The sequence below is a fragment of the Rhinolophus sinicus genome, chromosome X (genome assembly GCF_036562045.2).
Source record: "Rhinolophus sinicus isolate RSC01 chromosome X, ASM3656204v1, whole genome shotgun sequence".
Taxonomy (NCBI): domain Eukaryota; kingdom Metazoa; phylum Chordata; class Mammalia; order Chiroptera; family Rhinolophidae; genus Rhinolophus; species Rhinolophus sinicus.
Window position 1 is genome coordinate 64,556,791 of NC_133768.1, and position 19,153 is coordinate 64,575,943.

At 36.0% G+C, this 19,153-nt stretch overlaps 1 protein-coding gene across 4 annotated transcripts in view; it reads left to right on the forward strand.

Annotated features, from left to right (window-relative positions):
* The window catches only part of DIAPH2 (diaphanous related formin 2), an 823,692-nt gene that overhangs the window by 534,605 nt on the left and 269,934 nt on the right, over window positions 1-19,153 (forward strand). For all 4 annotated transcript variants that reach the window (XM_019756670.2, XM_074323226.1, XM_019756672.2 and 1 more), the window contains one exon: window positions 2,313-2,437. In XM_019756670.2, coding sequence (XP_019612229.1) covers window positions 2,313-2,437 — 125 coding nt within the window. The remainder of the gene's footprint in view (window positions 1-2,312; window positions 2,438-19,153) is intronic.

The following is a 19,153-nucleotide window of genomic DNA, read 5'->3' on the forward strand; positions in this document are numbered from 1 at the left end:
CTTCTCTTCCTTATCCCAGTTCCTCACTTTCTCCTGCAATCCTGCCTCCTTTACATATAATTAGACAGATTTCCACACCATAATCGATCATAATCATAATTGATATAATCATGAGTATAGGTAACCTCTACGTGCATGTTCAGTGGCAGAAATGGGCATCAATTTAAATCTGAACTGAAACTTCTTGAAATATACATATTAATTTAATGAATGTATATTGACTACCATCTATGTTAAGTACTGAGGGAGAAGCAAAGAATTAGATATGGAGCTACCATTAAGTAGCTTGAGGTTTTATAGCAGAGACTCTGTGTTTATGTACATGAAAAAAAATAATTCTCTTTCAAAGCAGAAGGTAACATGGAAAATCACTTGAACAAACAAAAGTGCCTATAAATGGTAGAGAATGTGGACTAGAGCTCTGGAGGGATTTATAGAGGACTAAGGATTTGGTATGTGAAATTGAAGAAGACAGATGTGTGGGAAATATTGTTTTATTCAGAATTTAACTTTAGGGTAAAAAGCAATTTCACTGGATTAAAAATATTGTCTCTTGTTATTTGAAATAGCTAGACTTCTGTGTGCATAGCAACCTGCTGGGGCTGTTTCTGTATTGAACAATCAAAAGATGAATCTTCCTCATCTTCTTTTTACTACTGGAATTACTGTTGCTTTTAGTAGGATTCCTATTGTGACCTAAACCTGACCTTTGGGCACATTTTGTTTATTGCAGAAAGTTATCATGAGTTGATTTCTTCCATGCAACCTAAGTGACATAAACATGTCGTATCTTCAGTTTTTCAATCAAGCAAATGGGGAAGGAGAAATCTTTTGAATAATTAGCAAGAATTAAGCCAAAAACCCAAGTGACAGAAAATTCAGTTTTAAAGTCAGAATGATTTCCTCCACAGCAAACTTCCTTTAAATAAAGGAAGCAGTGATTCCTAAGCCAGTAGGAAATTTTGGGCAAGACAAAACTCTCTTCGACATTTCCAATTAAAAAAAAAAAAAAAAAAAAAAAAAAAAAATCAAGCTTTTCGGATCTAAACAAATGGACATAAATTGGACAGAGCTATTTGAACTGATAGATTAATTAGGAAACAAATTGTCTTTAGTGTTGGTGTTTAATTTTCAGTCTATTGAACTTGCATGTATATTTAAGGCAGTTTCTCCTGGTTGAGTTACAAAGGTATGTGGTCAGTGTGAGAAATTTGTGTCAGGAGAGTTTGGTCAAAATTTGCCAGGAGGTTGATTTTGTCAGTCTTTTGAATTTTTCATTGCAATTCTGATATGCCTTTGAATGAATTTACTTTAAAAAAAGAATTGTAATATTTTGTTTCACAGTTTTTTAATGAATAAACAGTGTTTCAGAGGTCTAGATTTAAAAGCCAATGTCACAGGCTACCTATCAAATTTTAATACTTGTCTTTTCAACTAGAACCCTGCCAAACGCCATGGATATTGATAGAAGTGTCTTTGTACATAACTGGCAGTCAGATAGTAATAAAGTATCTGTAAAAATTATTAGTTAAAAAAAAAGTATCTGTGTGAAAAGAAGGCATCAAGAGATATCTGGAACGTGTGTGTGTGTATTTAGGAACAGTTTGAATAAAATACTTAAAATTATTGGTTGTCAATGAGGAGAGAAAAAGAAAAGTGCAGACAGAGAATGTTAGGGGTAATTAAAGCAACTAATGATAGTGTTTGAGGGCACTCTGAAGCTGTGTGGGTGTGTATGCACATATGTGTTTGCTGGGTTTTACTCTAAATTCTCTTTATGTAGCAAGTTATTTTTCACATCTCTGTATGAAAAGTAGTAGAAAATGGAACTTTTACCATAGATGTTGGTTTATAAAAATCAAGATATTTCAACTGAAGAAAAATATTTGATCTTTTATGTAATTTAACCTTAAATCATTTAGATAGCCAAGAACATGCATTAATAAAATAAGATCTCTTTGAACCTTAGTTTCTCTTTAATCTTCGGATTAGATTTTAAAGAATGAAATATTAGGAATTCCATCAATAAATTGAAATAGAAATAGATTCATTTGAACTAATGGCTGTATAAAATGGTGACATTTTCATATTAAACATGATGATTTGATTTACTATATTAAACATTTTCACTCATTTCATGGAGAGTAGAATTTTTATGAGCAGTAATTCAGAAAAATGTGAGTTGACTTCTTGGAACTCTTTTCCACATTAAAAAAAAAAAAAAAAACTACTTTAACTGATACTGTTTTCTTTTAGTCTTTTTCTGGAATACCTGGTAAAATATTCTAAACTCTTTGCACATTGTTCTTTAGTTTCAGCTCAAATTCTGAAGAGCAACCTTGTAGCAATGGAACAACATATTGTTCGGCTGGAAGGTGACATCAAGAAATTCCCCCAAACAGGAAATCAGCATGATAAGTTTGTGGAAAAGATGACGATATCCTTTATTTAAGCGTTCGGTTTATTTGTTAGTTTCTTTGTGTGTGTGTATGTGTTGTGTGTGTGTGTGTGTATCTGTCTGTCTGCCTGTCTATTTACTACGTGGTTAGTAATAAATTTGCCAGTCTATTTACACTGTCTGGATGAATTTGTGTATAGGCTGTTTTTATATTAGCAGCATAAATTTTAGTTCACAGTGTTTTCAACCAGGTAGAGTAGGCAAGGGAATAATTATGTAAGAAAACAATGCTATTTCTCTAAGAAGAATTTCATTTGAAGGCCCACAAGATATACAAGGTAAGTATTATGAGGCTTGATTAGACCTAAAACAAAACGAAACAAAGAATCTCCTTGTTACATTTGCATAAAGAAAATGATCAGCAGAAGATGTTTTTTGGTCAGAGGTATTTTTTCTTTGTGTGTATGTGCAGGTTTTTTCTGAGGGCACACGTGCATTTTCAAGTGCAATCAGAGGATGACTAATATCAGTAGATTAAAAGTGTTGTGAAAGATAAAATGGATACATGGATGGGTTAATACATGAATTGATCAGTAGATTATATATTTAAATAAATTGTAATAGCTAACTATACATCATTATGTGTTTTCTGATAAATGGGTTTAAATTTCCATTTTACATACAGTATATTCATATAAATTACAGAAATGTATGAAAGGAGAACTTGAGAAATAGCATTTAGCTTGCATTGTTTAATGTTAAATCTGGTGTCTAAAGATAAACTACATTAGAGCTGTTTTATTTTTATTTTTTCTTCTATTTTGGTTTTCAAAAGTTAAAGCAATATCCTCCTCCTCTGGGTTTAAGTGAATATCTTGAACTGCAGATTGACTCACTATTTTATATCTCTAGAGGGAGTAAATACTGTAAATTCTTTATCTGATAATAAGTAAATTCCTTCAACAACTATTTGGCAGTCACCTTGTTTCAAGGTTAAATCTATTGCCTTTTCTTCTCCGATACACTTTCTTTCCTTCCCAACTTGTAAGTTATGGTATTGAACTCAAATTACTTGAGAATGGCAATTTAGATTTATGTGAAAAAAGTTTCTTTCATTCTCAGTCTTTTGGTTCATTAATTAACACTGTGTTTGTTTTGTGTGGTCCTTTAGTGTTGCTGAGTACTTTCATAAATAGGAATATTGAAAACATAAGTTTGAGGGTGTTTGGAGGCAGGAAATCCTCAAAAATAACCTTAGATTACATAACTGCCCAAATTGGGATACTTAATGTGAAGCTTTAACTTTATTGCTGATTAGATTTTTCTTTCAAATATGTTATGTTGTCCTGTGGCTGGAAACACCACCTACATTTTTCAATTTTTTATTTTGTTTCTTGCCTCATATATTTGAATTTAATTCCTGATCCCCTCGTTCTTTTTAACATGTTCTTCTACAGTAGGCTTGTGGCCATATAACAGCTTGCCTCATTGAGGAGTCTTTGTTGCTCATTTAGAAAAAGAAAAGTAATTTCAAACCCTCGTGAACTTGGCCTGGACTCTTTATTTTGTTTCTTTCTTTATGCAGGTAATTAAGCACTTTAAAATGAAAATCCAGAGCCTTCTGTATCTGTAAGTTACAGATGAATGGTTATTCTTCATTTAAAGGGCATTAAAGTGTGACTGTTTGTCTACAAGGGGATTGAAAACTATATTAAAATGTATGGGGTTGTAACTTTGCACATTGTATTTTTAAAAAGCAAATAAAGTATACAGCAATTTATTTGAGGGAATAAGTTAGAATATTGAATTGAGTTGGTTAAAAACTCCAAATTAATGAATTATAATGATAGAACTATTGCTCAAATTATTCTTACTTTGGAAGACTCCTTCGTCACACATTGAGAGGTTTGATCTTCTAGCAAATGCCAAACAAAGTGCATACTAATCATATGTATGTGTGTTATATGAATTCTGGTACTTACTTAATATTTTTTCTACTCTTCTGGCCGTTTCAAAAGAGAAGATATTTTATTGTGAGATACTTGATTCTGTTTTAAAATTAGAACCATGATCCTGTTTCTAGTATAGGATTTTTTGTACTGGATGGTCTTTCCAATGTTTCTGTCCCCTGCCAATAAATTGTTTTGCTTCAGGTCACTGGCCCTTTAAATTGAATAACTGCAGGCACAAGTATGGGAGTAGTTTCCCTTGAAAGTAACCTTACCTACTCAAACAGTAATCACTTTATAAGGACTCTGAGTTCAAAAACTGAATAGCACTGCCACGCCTCTGGGCTTTTAGAAAAGCATAAGTGCTGTAGTTAGCAACAATAGAGTCATGACCAGAGAGCAATAGAATATACAGGTTGAATCTTCATCACATCTCCAGGTTGGGCTAAGTCCCATAGCACCACCTTATGTTCTCTCTTACTCGTTCACAATATTGATTGAACACTTACGATGTGCTAAGCATTGTCAGGCAATGAAAATACAACATTGCGCAAGATAGAAAACTTGACCTCAAGCTGCTGACAGTGTGGCCTTTACACTCTTTTCTGTCTTGCTGACTCCATGAGGGAAATCATATCTGGTGTGTTAATTTCTGTATGCCCATCACAGTGTGTAGCACCTAGCAACGTATAGGCTCTCACTAAGTATGTGTTGAATCACAGAATGTTACAGCTACAGACCCTGGAGAACATCTCTTCCAAGATCCTACTTGTACTAAGCACTTCGAAAAGGCTATTGTTAAATAGTAGTAGGCTATGCTTATAAAACCTTTCTTCATGTGCATCTTCTCAGGAACTTGAGTAACACGGAATCACATCTTTAGAGCATTCGTGTAAAGTGTAATCAGTTTTGAAAGGGTTACTCCACACTCTTTATAAAGTAAATTTCAAAAAATTTGAACAACAACAAACAAGAATGAAACCTCTCTTATGAGTGGAGTTGCCCAAGCTATTTCCAATGGCTTTAGAGGGAAGCTCACCACCTCTGTCTTCCCTTTCTCTACACCAGATTGGTTGCTTGTTCTGATTGTAGGGGAGGAAGAAATTTTGCTCTGCCCTTTTAGGTTCTTCTAGTTTGTCTAATAATTAAATCGACACAGAATAGATTAACAAGAGAAAACAACCAAATGTAATTACATATATATGTATGAGAACCCCACATAAGTGAGAGAGTCAGAGACCCCACATACATGAGAGGGTCAGAGATAGAAAGGGAAAATGAGGTGTATATGACATTTTGAGCTAAGAATAAGGTCAGGCATCTTGGGGTTTCACAGAGTGGAACATCCTTCATAGGACGATAAAAAGAGTAGGTGTTTAATAAGTAGAAGTTTGCCCTGCCCTATAGATATATGTCATAAAAAGTTATTTTTTGGTAATAACTCTTATTATGGGCAAGTCTCCCAATATAAATTCTTTAAGGGAGAAGTAAAAGTTTCTTTCTCATGAACCCTCAGGGTCTTCATTGCCTTGAGCTCAAAATAATCCTCATTCCACATTAGGACATCTTGGGGAGACCTGTTCTGAACCCCTTCATGACTCAAAAAAAAAGTATATATGGAAAGAGTAAAATAAGCAAAACTAATTTTATAAGACTGCAAAGCAGGGAGAAATTGGGAAAATTCTCTTATAAACATAGTAGGGAAGTGTTAGCACCATATATCTTGAAGTATATATTGTTCAAAAATCTAGATAACCATGTGGGGAAATGATTGCTGTTGTCATGACTTTTTTTAAAAAAGCAAAGTTCTTAGTATTCTTCATGCTAATGTGTTTATCATAATAGTATGGGAAGTTTTTAGCTCAATTGTGCAGTGAGTTGAAATGGAATCTATATTCCTTTTTATTAAGTTATAAAAATGATCATATTCACTCTCATTTATTGAATGTTTACACTACGTATTAAACATTGCCTAATTTTATAGACCTGAGCTTTTATAAATGTTTCTGTTTATTATTTTCCTTGTCTGATAATCAAATTGACCACAGTTGACCCTTGTGTCATTGTAGTGAGCTGAAGTTTGGTCAGGATAACTTCAACAGCTCAAAGTTATTTGCATATTCCCGTTGTTTTTCATTTATTAATTTCTAGGGGTTCTCTCTTTTTTTTTTTTTTTTAAGGTTGCCAGGTGTTTGGAACCCTTTGCACATATTGGTGGCTTGAGGTTTAGAATCACATCTACTTTCAAAGTTTGGAAAAATGACCCATGAGTAAGAGGGAGCCTGGTGAATGGACTGCTTGCCATCCTTAGACCTGTTCTCTTTGACTTGACATTATGTATGAATTCCAGTTTCCAAAGGTTTTGTCTTCATGAACAATAGTGTGACTGTGATAGTTTTTCTTTCTTTCTTTTAAATCAAAGCATCACTTTTACTTACTGCTCCTGACTTTTTTCCAAAAGGAAAGAGCGTTCTTGAAAGAGGGCTTCTTAGACTTTTAAATATGTTTTGTGGTCTAGTCTAACGTCTTCTACTGCCTAAAAAGCACATTAAGTGCAATGTTGACCTTACTGCTTATAGCCTGTTGACAAATTTCTTACCACATTTACTCACATAGATTTTGTCAATGGCAGGGCTGTCTGTTGCCCAAATCAGCTTAGCTTTTTGACTGACTGCTGGCTAAATCATTTCACCAGCTGGAGGACAGGGAGTGACTGAGCAGCAGGGGCACCATTAACACATTGACAAGAAGAGCTGACAGAATGTTAATGACATTAACACCCTGTCAACTAATACCAACACCTGGGATTTCCTCATAGTAGGTGGGAGAGTCATTTGAAGTGGCTAAAATTCTAGTTACTGAGAAAGTGCACTGTCCTTTCCAGACAATTCAAAACAGATTTGGGGACTGCACTGTACTGCAATTATGTTCAGTTTTCCACTATTCTTTATTAAGAGACTAATTTCTAAAAAGATGAAAAAACTCAGAGTTATTATTCAACCAGAATAACATTAATCACCTTTGAGACATTGCCAATAACAGGTTTTAGTGAGATGATGAACCACACTTTGTAATGTAAATGACATATAAAATTGACAAAACAAAACCAAAAAGAACCCTCAAGAACAAAGCCTTTTCTTTTTCTTTTCTTTTTTTTTTTTTTTTGTATGAATATAGTAATCAAGGCTATTTTCTAGTTCCTGTAGAAAATTCGAGAACTTTAGACTAGACTTGGGGGAAGTTCACTGGCTCTGCCTCTCTCTCATTACCTTCAATTGCCTGCTGATCTCAAATTCAAAAACTTAGGACTTTCAAAGCAAAAGTTTCTTTAATGAGACTGCTCAGGGAGAGAGGGTCCAGGATTTAAAAAAAAAAAAATCACAACACGCAAAAAAAGAGCACTGTCAGTAATGGAGATAATACATACATTGAAAAGAAAGTTGTTTTTGAAAACCATGTAGGGAAAATAATTGCTTTTTTAAAAGAGAAGATTGTTAGCATTTTTGAAATATATGTTTTAGTTCAATTATTTGTGCATTGATTTGAAACAGAAGGTATAATTAATACTAAAAATAATATAATAAAAATGATAATAAAATAGTAATAGCAACGGTTTAGTGAATGTCATGTGTCCGTCACAGTGCTAGAAATATACATAAAATCTCATGTGATCTCCAAAGCAATCTTATGAGGTAGGGACTATTATTACCCCATTTCAAATACAGTGGTACCTTGGTTTTTGAATTCTCCATTGACGAACATTTCAGTTTACGAACGCCGTAAATTTTATGGATCTATGGTACCGTTAGATAGTAAAATTTGTGCTAAATTTGCAGTTTTAGGGGTTGATTTTAAAGGTCTGGAACGGATTAATCCAGTTTGCATAACTTTCTATGGGGAAATCAGTTTTCGAGCAATTCAGAACTCAAACGGTCTTCCAGAACGGGTTACATTAGAAAACCGAGGTACCAGTGTATGTGAAGATTGAGGTTATAGAGGCTTAAAGTTCCACCACATGTGTGAGATCATGTTTGTAGTAAGACTGGTTAATGAGGGTGTGGAGTGGAGAAAACTTGACTAGCCTCACAGTTCGTTCGTCTGGTTTAATAATTCAATCTACATGAGACAGATTAACAAGAGAAGATAACCAAATGTAATACATACGTACGCATGGGAGCCCCACGTGCATGAGAGTCAGAGACAGAAAAGGACAATGAGGTGTATATGGCATTCTGAGCTAAGGGTGAGGTCAGGCTCCCGAGGGTCACTGCAGGATGATCAGAAGAGCAGATGTTCAGTCGTTAGTAGTTTGCCCTGCCCTATAGATCGGTCATTAAAAGTTCTTTCTGGTGATAACTTTTATGGGCAAGGCCCTGCTTTAAATTCTTTAAGGAAGACGAACAACTTTCTCATAAGCCTAGGGGTTTCTATTGCCTTCAAATCAAAATAGTTCACATGTCAAAGTGCCACATCTTGGGGAAGCCTGTTCTGAACCCCCAACAAGGGCCAGGATTCAAATCTTGGTCGTTCAGACTGTAAGGCTTGTGCACATAACCGTGGTATTATGCTGCCTCTGAGGTCAGAAAGCTTCATAAATCGGAAGTGAATTCCACATTTGTTCACTGTGAAACTATTTTTTCCTTTCCAGTCTCCCTCAAATGAGGAAATTTTTCTTTTTGAAAGGTTTGTAGACTCATTTAAAAATTAGCTTCTCATTTATACCATCTCCTCCAGAAAGCCTTTCTTAATCATAGCAATCAAAATTAATTTCCTTGTCCCCTGTGTTATCATAACATTTTAATACTTTGGTTATTGTACTTGCTGGCTTGCCTATACTCTGCTTATCCGCATGTCTGTTTTGCACACTGGGTTATAACATCTATTGAGGTACAGATTCTTACTCATCTTTGAGTACTCATACCCAACACGATGCTTTGTAGAAAATTGTTTTACTCAATGTTTATTTAAATAGGTTAGAGTTAATTGTATAATGATTAATGTTAAACACCATTCTGGCAGGTAAAGAGAAAACATTAGCTGTACAGGTAACCCCTGTATAACATGGTTGTTAGGTTCCTAAAAAAAAAAAAGTCATGTTCTGCGAATCTGTGTTATACGAAACAAAGAACTAGTGAAAAAAAGGGGGTTAGGTTCCAGAAATTAAAAACACAAACTATTATATTGTTATAATTAAGAGAAATATCTTTATTAAAGCAATTTTCACCAAAGTATAACATATTAATATGTATTAAATAATGTTTTCTTTGTCATCACTACTAAGCACCATTAACCGATGGCATTTTTTTTGTCAAGATATCTTCATCCTCTGAACTTAATATTCCACGAACAAAATGGATTTAGAATTCTAATAAATTTTAAAATTCTGCAGTCAAATCTGATACAACGTGCATGCTCGAATGAAAAATTTCAAATGAGATATTTTTTGCTCTTAAAAGCTCTGAGTATTACGCTCCGTGTTGTTTGGGGTTCTCCCCTATTCTCAAAACGTGTTAGAGCGAAACCAGGTTGTAGAAGTGCCGTGTTATATGGGGGTTACCTGTATGTTATCCTGGCATAACTTCAGTTTGACAAAAGAAAGGGGTCTAACATATTTCTAATGTTCTTCCTTATGTTTTGCTTTAAAGTGCAGATATTAAGAATTACCTCTTAAACAGTTAGATAGAAATCACATTCTAAGAAACTGTCTGAAGGCGTCATATATTTTTTTAGGATCAGTTAGCATAATAATTTTCTATTTGAAGACTCTTGCTTGTTTGAACTTGAAATTACATAGACTATCAGGTATATTTTTCAAACTCTGTTTAGGGAATTGATAGACATTTGTTACATGATGCTAATGGTGAGAAGAGAATATACTGCTCACTTAAAGGGTACATAAACCCTTTCAGGCCACTAGAGTCTCATCTGGAAAATCATCGTTTTCAGAGCACAGAATGGATCATGATTTGTCTGAAAGAGTTAATGCACCTCTAATCTAACAAATTCTCATCTTTCCCACCAGAAGCTAAGTTTTGAGTGATTGAAACCTTTTTCTGGGATTTATTTATATGGAGAAGAAATTATACAAGAAAATGAAGCTTGAAAAAATAAAACATCCAATATGGTTATGAGTTTTACGTATGCATGTGTACTAGAGAACATGTAGCATATATACATATCTATACATAGATATAGATATAATTTAAAGCTATTTTGATATTCACAAGAATGTAAATTGGATATCACTGCAAGAAATCTATGAGTTTCCTTTTACTTTGATTTGATATTTACTCAAACTCTTTTCATTTTCGATTGTGAAGGGCATGCATGGTATGTTAAATACAGTTTATCAGCAGTGATAGTGATGTTAGTGTAACTATTCAAGTAATATCCTCTTGTAGCAAAATCTCAGTCATCCATTATTTTCATGATATAGAAAAGTATCAGCATCTTTTTCCATAATAGAAGTCTGTTTAGTTATATATAGTTAGAATTTGTTTTGAGATATAGCTTATGAAAACTATAGCAAGTAAATGTAGCTCTTCATTGAACATTCCATGTTCTTCTGGTTTTAAATCTTAACACATAGGAAGTGAATTGGATTTATAAGGTGAATGAAATGTTTTTTTAAATGTTATAGAAGAAAACAAGTCATTATGTTTAGTTATCATGTAATGCTACTTTCCTTTGTGTTGCAAAGGTAAAATAGAATAATACCCTACTATATTGTCCCAATTCATGAGTGAAGATAGAAATAAAAGGAAATATATAACAAACATCACTGAAATTCTGAAATTATCCAGTTGAACTTTGCTGATGGATATACACACATGTACACACACACACCTGATAAGACAAACTTTTAGAAGTATTATCAGCTTGAGATGATTACATCTCAGCTACTCATTTAAAGCTAGGGCACTCACTAATGGTGACAATGGAAAAATCAATGGGAAAAAAAAAAACCCTAGAAAAGCTTTCCGAAGATCATCAGTGAGAAGGAGAATGTGACCTAGTCATCAATTGATATTGTTTGGGTAAGAAAAGACATGAGTAACTGTGTGAAATGGTCCCCAGGGGTGAAGGAATCAATTTCCCTTCTTTACCTTTTCAAAAACATGTAGTAAATGGTATTTGCGTATCTGCTAAGGCATTATCAAATTTGTGCACAGCAACTCTGTTCAATTACTGATCTCTAAATTCCTTTATTATGGGTTTGACTCAAAACTTAAAGAGATCCATCCCATTTCATGTTACATGCTGTTGAGAAGTATTCTGTCTACTTTATTTAACACACACACACACACACACACGGTGCCAAAAAAAATGTATACACATTTTAAGAAAAGAAAAAAGTACTAATTGTAGTACTCAATATATACTGATAACAAAAGATGAAATACAGGTCACGTTTGACTTCTGCAATTACAAGAGGTGCTCAAAGTGGTTGCCATCAGCATCCAGACACTTCTGATTACAGCGAACTATGGCTTGAGCATAGATAACATCTCTTAAAATGTGTATACATCTTTTGGCACCTACGGTATATGTTGTGTGTAAGTAGTTTTGAACTTGAGTGTTATACAAATGCAAAACATTTTTCTTAATCCATTTGAATGAAAAGATATTTGGTCTGAGCATCAATAGACCTAATTTCTGGCCTTGGTCTTTGCATACTTAAGAAAGATGCTCTGTTTCCCCGTTTGTGAAAGTGAAACCGTAATACAGTTGACCCTTTAACAACGTGGGTGTTAGGGGCATGGACCCCCCCCCCCCACCTCATGCAGCCAAAATTCCACATATACCTTTGACTCACCCAAAATTCAGTAGTCCCTAGGTATCGGTGGGGATTGGTTACAGGACCTTACAACTGATACCACAATCTGTGGATGCTCAAGCACCCTTATATAAAATGGTATAGAACAATGCGTACAGTCAGCCCTCCGCATCCACAAATTCCCAGCCTAGGATCGAAAATACTGTTTTCTATCCGCGGTTGGTTGAATCCATGGATGCGAAACCTGGGGATATAGAGGGCCGATGATATGTTTATTGTAACAAAATCTGCATCAAAGTAGACCGTGCAGTTCAAATCCATGTTGTGCAAGAGTCAGCTGTTCTTGCCTTGCCTTCCTCACATATGTTGTTAATAGGAGTAGATATAATAATGACTTTGAACATGTTTTTAACATGGAAAAGCCATATATAAAGTGTCATTTATCATTTTGCCCTAAAATGCACAAATGGGAAATAATTTCCCCTAAGGAAAATATTCTTGATAAACAACCATAGTCTGCTTTTGTCCATTTTCATTTTATCTCAGTTTTTCTTTCCTTTTTTTTTTTTTTTTTCCAATCTAACTTCTAAGTTTGGCTTTTTTTAGGCTGAAAGAGAAAAGGCACATTCTTTACAATGTAGTAAATGCCTATGGAGGAAGGAGGATGCTTACACCTCATTATTCCAGGAGTATCCAGATGTTTGGTATTAAGAAATCCCTACCTTTTTCACTAAGGTAGAAGAGAGGAAGTAACAACAAATGGAATTTGAAGATAATTGCCTACTCCATGAAATCTGATATTGTAAACGTTAGGACACCTATAAAGTCAGATTAACATATGTTTCCTGCTTATGAGAAAGAAAGTCAGGGAGGTGAAACTGACAGAAAGAAGACAGTAACAAACAATACAAGGTGATTTTGTTGCAAAATGTGTGTAGTGCAGGCTAAAAATGCAACAGACGTTTTCAGTATTCCTTCGCTTCTTTTTGGTCAGTCAGACAGCATTCTGATTTTGGCCACAGTTGGGAATTAACATTGCAACTTCATTATTTTGTTGGAAATATATTCTCAAACCAAGCAAGAGACCCAAATGAAAAGTTAAGTATGGAAATGCATTCCAGAGCCGAATGAAAATGACTTGTATATTATCCGTGTGTGTGTGTGTGTGTGTGTGTGTGTGTGTGTGTGTGTGTGTGTGTGTGTTAGCTATCTCCTTTAGCACAGATAATTAAGAACTGGTTGTACCAACAGTTTCTCTAGGTTCAATATTAAGTTTCTTTCCATGTTTTTATCAGTCCATGAGGTGCGATCAAACAATATGATGAATGTTTAAACTAAAAATAATTATTGCAGTAAAAGACACATTGTCGTTAATCCCCCTCAAAATACCCCCCCCCACACACACACCCACTTCGAACACACTTATCCCATCGTTCTTGCCACTTTCTGAAGCAGTGCTGGAAGTCCTCTTTCTGGAGTGTCTAGTTGCCATGGGAAGTGACATGGAAGAGACTTATAATGCCATGCCAATGGACAAACTAGTTAGGGAGGGCTCACTTGAGAAGGGAATGCTTGAGCTAAGATGTGAAGGATGGATGAGAGTGAACCTTTGCTTCTGCCTGTTTATCTACAGGTGTTAAAAATGTTTGACAGTTTGGTGCCTTGACAATGATAGGGTTAGTTGCAATTCTGATGCATATAGTGTCTTGTCCATGGTCTAACTGGTTTTTTGCTTTTAGCAGAGTTTTAAAGTTAGAGTTAGAAATCTCTCAAATTGAACCAAATACCGAGGACATTTTATGTTGCAAAAACTGTTAACTTTTCTCCCTCCAAGTTGCTTTTACTATTGGCTAGGGATTGAATGTGGGTATTTTTGAAATGCTATGTCAGATTCAGTCGAAAACCTAAAGCTCTACTAACCTTGTGGGAGATGGAATTTTTCAGCTAAAGAGGTTCGAATAGATTTAGATATTTATCCAAACCGAACTTTCAGACCACCAGAGATTTGCCCATTACTGGTTTACATAGAGCTTAACTACAGTGGTTTCCTCTTTCAACATTTACTTTTTTTGTTTAAACAGCTTAATCGAGAGCTATAAAAACACTGGATCAGTCTTTTCAAATAAAAATGAAATGCAGCTGCCATGGGTTAGTCTTACAGAAGAAACCCTGCTGCCAGCAGGAAGTTTAGGTGTTAGAATGATGGTTTTCTTAAATACTAAGAGATCTAGTTTTGGATTTTCAAGGTCATATCATTGAATTGCAAGTTTATAAAAACCTGTCAATTCTTTTGATTTGTGTTATGTGTGTGTGAATGCGCGTGCGCATACGTGTGTGAAATACCAAAGGAATAATGAGGTTTACATTATTGCTATGTTAATTCAGGAAGATTTCTGTAATTTTCTTTATCACACTACACATGGGACATATTGCCTCGCTAATCGTTTTTCTGCACATATATGTTGTTATTTATGTTTTTCATAAAATGCCAAGATGCGCTTAGGCTGATAATACTAATATTGGTCCTATACTCTTTGGACTTATGAGTGATCATTACCTATTTTCTTCTTCTGTAAGTCATTGCTTTGCATTTGAATCTTAACGTTATTATGAATAAAGTGTGTTAATACTCATTTCCTCTAGAGAAAATACAAGTATCAGCTTTCAGTAAATTAGCCTGAACCCAGAAATTCAGGGAAATGAAATGATAATTCCAAGTTATACAAATATTTAAGTAGAAAGGGATTGTGTTAGGTAATCTTGAATGTCCCTTTCAGTTCTAAAAAGTTCTTATATCCCTAATTCCGTGTAGTGTATCCATGCTTGTTTCACTGGAATGTTATATGCATAAATGTTGAATTAATTTCCTCCCTGATTCATTTTACCAGTATTAATAATATAATACTGTAACATTCCTACTGGTACCAAATTCATCTCTTCATTCAACAATTAGTTATCAAATACCTACTAGTATGTGTCAAGTCCTGTGTTTTTCACTAGGGATTCAGTGATGAGAAACTTAAAGCATATAGTCTAGTTCAGTAAACAGTCAAATCCCCCAAATTTGTAGTATAATACCAGACAATAAGTGAAAAGAAAAATAAAGATGGACAAAAGGATTGTGAATAATAGTGATGCTTTAAAAAAGAAAAAAAAGATAAGTGGGTCAGGGAAGGACCTCTGAGTGAGTGACATTTAAATGGAGATTTGAATCAAGTGAGGAGATGATTTGTGAGAATACCTAAGGGAGGAGCTTTGCATGCAGAGGGGATAATTAGTGCAAAGGCTGAAAGGTGTGACCATGAGTTTGCTGGAAGTGTGCAAGGAACAGCAAGAAGACAGGTGTGACTGGTTTGCAGTGAGGGGGGAAGAAAGTCAGGAGGTGGAAGGGTGGGGCAGGTGAAATCATGGAAGACCTTGTAGCAGGGAAAGCCTTTTGAGGGTGGAAAAGAGAAGAATGACAGTTACAGAGAAGAGGAAGACAGGGTAAGGAAGACAGGAATTTGTAGCAGTGGTGAATCAGGAGTTTGGTTTCCTATCTGTTACATCGGTGACATTACTAGGCATTGAAGTGTCAATGCAGAGTCTGGAATGTTTGAATATTTGATCCTAGACTACAAGGAAAGAGCTAGACTAAAGATAAAATCTTAGGAGCCATTAGCATGTATTGGTAGATGATATTTAAAGCCATTAGACTAGAGAAGATTACCTAGAGAGTATACACAGAGAAGAGAGGTCCAAGGACTAAGGTCTGGGGTACCCCAACATTTAGATATTAGGGCGATGAGAAGAATTTTAACAAAAGAGGTAGGGAAATAAAAGGTACAGCGAGTATGGTAGGAGTAAGCCAGAAAACTGCACTGGTCTGGAAGCCAAGTAACAAAAAATATTTCAATAAATGTCCTTTTGAGTAGACTCATTTATTCTATGCATTGATTAAAAAGGTATTGCTGTGACTTTGTTAAATTGACATTTGCTAAGTAGAGCCACAGGGTGTCAGATGGTGAGCCAGTTCGTGGAAAGATCACAGGGCAGTTTATAACTCACAGGCTCTGGAGGAAGTACACATCAGGCCTCAGTGGGCCACTTGGGGAGGTCCAGGCTGAGTATGGACAGAGAGAGCTGCAGGACCTGGAGTACATGCCTTTGTTAAGGTTTCCAGGTGGAATGCTTTGGGGTTCCTGGGCTGAGGCCAGACTGGTCAATTCAAACCAAAGTGAGGATTTCGTAAGCTCTGCAGGTGTCTTATCTAAGGGGCGCACTAGGGGAAGGCCCTAGGGAGTTAGGGAGACTTGCTCACAAAGGTTGCAGGGTAAGTCATACCAGGAATTTATATTTGCATGTGACTCTGTGGGCTCTTATCTAGGGCATGCTTTTGGGGAAGGACTAGTGTCAGCTTAAGGCCCCTGCTGGCCACTTGACCACACAAAATGGACGCGGAGGCAGTAATATCATGGAGTAGTTTGACTATGTCGCATGACATAGTACGCGACAGGTATTATGTGTAAGGCATTGAACACAGACAGCAGAGAGAAGCTAGTGACTTTAGAACCCTTGAAGTACTTTATTGCCAAAATGAAGACTCATATCGTGCATTTTTTCTTTTATTTGCTGTTCACGTAGCACACATGGAGAGTTATGTTAGATTTTTTTTTCCTTCTATTGTAGCTGACTCTATATTTCCAGATCAATCAAAATGTCCCCGTTGTCAGTTAAATCACAAATAATTGCCATAAGCCATTCATTTCATGTTTTCAGCATCCCCTGCATTAAAGGCTATGAAATGCTTTGACCAAATATTCAGTGTTATCTCAGTTATCGGGAATTCCAGTCGCATGGATCCCATATAAATAGCCAGGAGTTCTCAAGTTTTAGCATTAACCATATGAGTGCTGGAATCAACCTCCCCCTCCCCCTTTCTTTAGGGAATGGGCTTCGGAAGTGCATTATTATATTGGGCACCAGCCATGTGCTAGGCGTTTTATTAGGCGTGGTAAGCATACTCCTATCTGCCTCCATAATCAGAGTGTTCCAACCAGAATTGACCCGTGTCCTAATGATCTTGGATTATCCGTTCCTGTGAAGTGCTTTCAAAATATTTGTGCTGGTGATGTAGTATTTTATTTTTCCAGCCTACCTTAGGTCTGAAACTTGATTTCATTTTTTGTTTTAACAATGTCATGTTGCTGTTCTTGAGGTACAGACGATTGTCCCCTTGTGTGTGAATGCACGCACATATGTCTGTGTCCTTCTCATCTTTCTCTTGTTCAGTCTCTCTACGTGCATGTGTGTCTCACAGAAATACACACACAGACACACCATGTCGCACATTTAAAGGCACTCTACTGAGGCAAAAATGGCTATTCATTTCCTGCCTGCTTGCACACACGTGTGCACACATATGCACACGCCTTTGAGGGCAACCTTGTCAGGTGGTTCAGCCCTTGCACACATACATTTTAGAAGAGCCCCTGGCTTCTAAGCTGTGTTACTGTTGGTCCCTTCTCCACTCCTACCCTCCAGGAATTCAGGGATGGTCAGTCTTCTGTCTCTTGAGAAATGGCTTTACTCTCTGTTGTTAGTGTATAGTACTCATGTTATTGATCTTAATTTCTGTAAGTGTTAGTCTACCATTATTTTGTTCCAATTCCTCATCAGTCCAGGTCAGTACAGACTAAGTATTTCAAAGCTGGAGGCAGCTAGCAGTAGTGGAGATGACAGACACGCTCAAAACATGCTCCACTCTCTTGGGAGACAGCTGGGGCATTGCACTCCTGGAGATGAGTGATACTTTAATAAGATCTGTGTGCCAAAGGCATGCAGCGTGACTTCGAAAAGGAAGGGACTGAAAACAGGAATATTGGTTTAGAAAGTCACCTATTTCCTGTGTGCCAGGCACTGTTCTGGGGCCTTCAGGTAGAGAGATTAATGAGACAGACAAGGTCCCCATTTTCACGGAGGGTAAGTTGTGGTGGAGCCGGGCGTGGGGGGGAGGATTGGGGAGTCAGTGCTCTGTACTGCTAAGTGCCACTGAAGGAAATCAAAGTTGCATGCTGGTGACTAGGGTGTTACTTTAGATTGGGAGATCAGACAAGGCCTTTTTGTCAAGGTGACATTTGAACCAAGGCCTAAAATGCACAAAGGTTCCAGCCATGCAAAAATTTGAGTAAAAGTATTTTGGGCAGGGAGGATAGCTTGTTCAAAATTTTGAATATGAACATAAACTTAGTGTGTTCAAGGAGCAGAAAGAAGGCCAATATGGTTCGTTAACAAAAGGAGAATTTAATATAAGGTGAAAACTGAGAAATAGGTAAGAGAGAGATCACGTAGGTCCTTGTTGGTCAGGATGCCGAGTTTGGACATCCCTGATTGCTCTCGAGTTGAGTTGGACCGAGCCAGTTCTCTAAATGAGTTAGCGTTTAGGATGAACCCCAGCTAGGTGCTAGAGAGCTCCTGGACAATAAGTCATGATACTTGCCTCAAAGGAGTTTACAGTATAAATAATGCATTGTTTTCATTTCAAAAAGTACGAATTTTACCCACAACATTGAAAGAACAGATATTGGCTATTTTCTTTTTGGTTTTGTACAAATTATGTTGTCTCCTAAGGACCTGTTGCCAGTATTTATTTTGATAGTGTGTGTTTCATTCACTCTCAGTTTGGACACTATTATCTTTATGTGCAGTGACTGAGAATTAGTGCAGTGACAGTCATCATCCTTATTGGAACACCGCCAAGACATCTGGCATGATGTCTCATATAAAGCAGATATGCTGTCTATCTTCAAACAAATGATTCTTTGGGGGTTGGATATCTTGTAACTTCTCTGCCTATGTAATTCTCTGCTGTAATCTCATTTGTAAAATGGAGTGGGAGCAAAAGAGAAATTTTAGAAAGAAACCTAGCACATGAGTCCTTTATCCTAGTAAAGCACTTCGCATCTCAATTTGTGTTCCTGCATTTAAATATAAAGCAATGTGTGTGTGTGTGTGTGTGTGTATGTTATATGTATATAATATATATTTTAT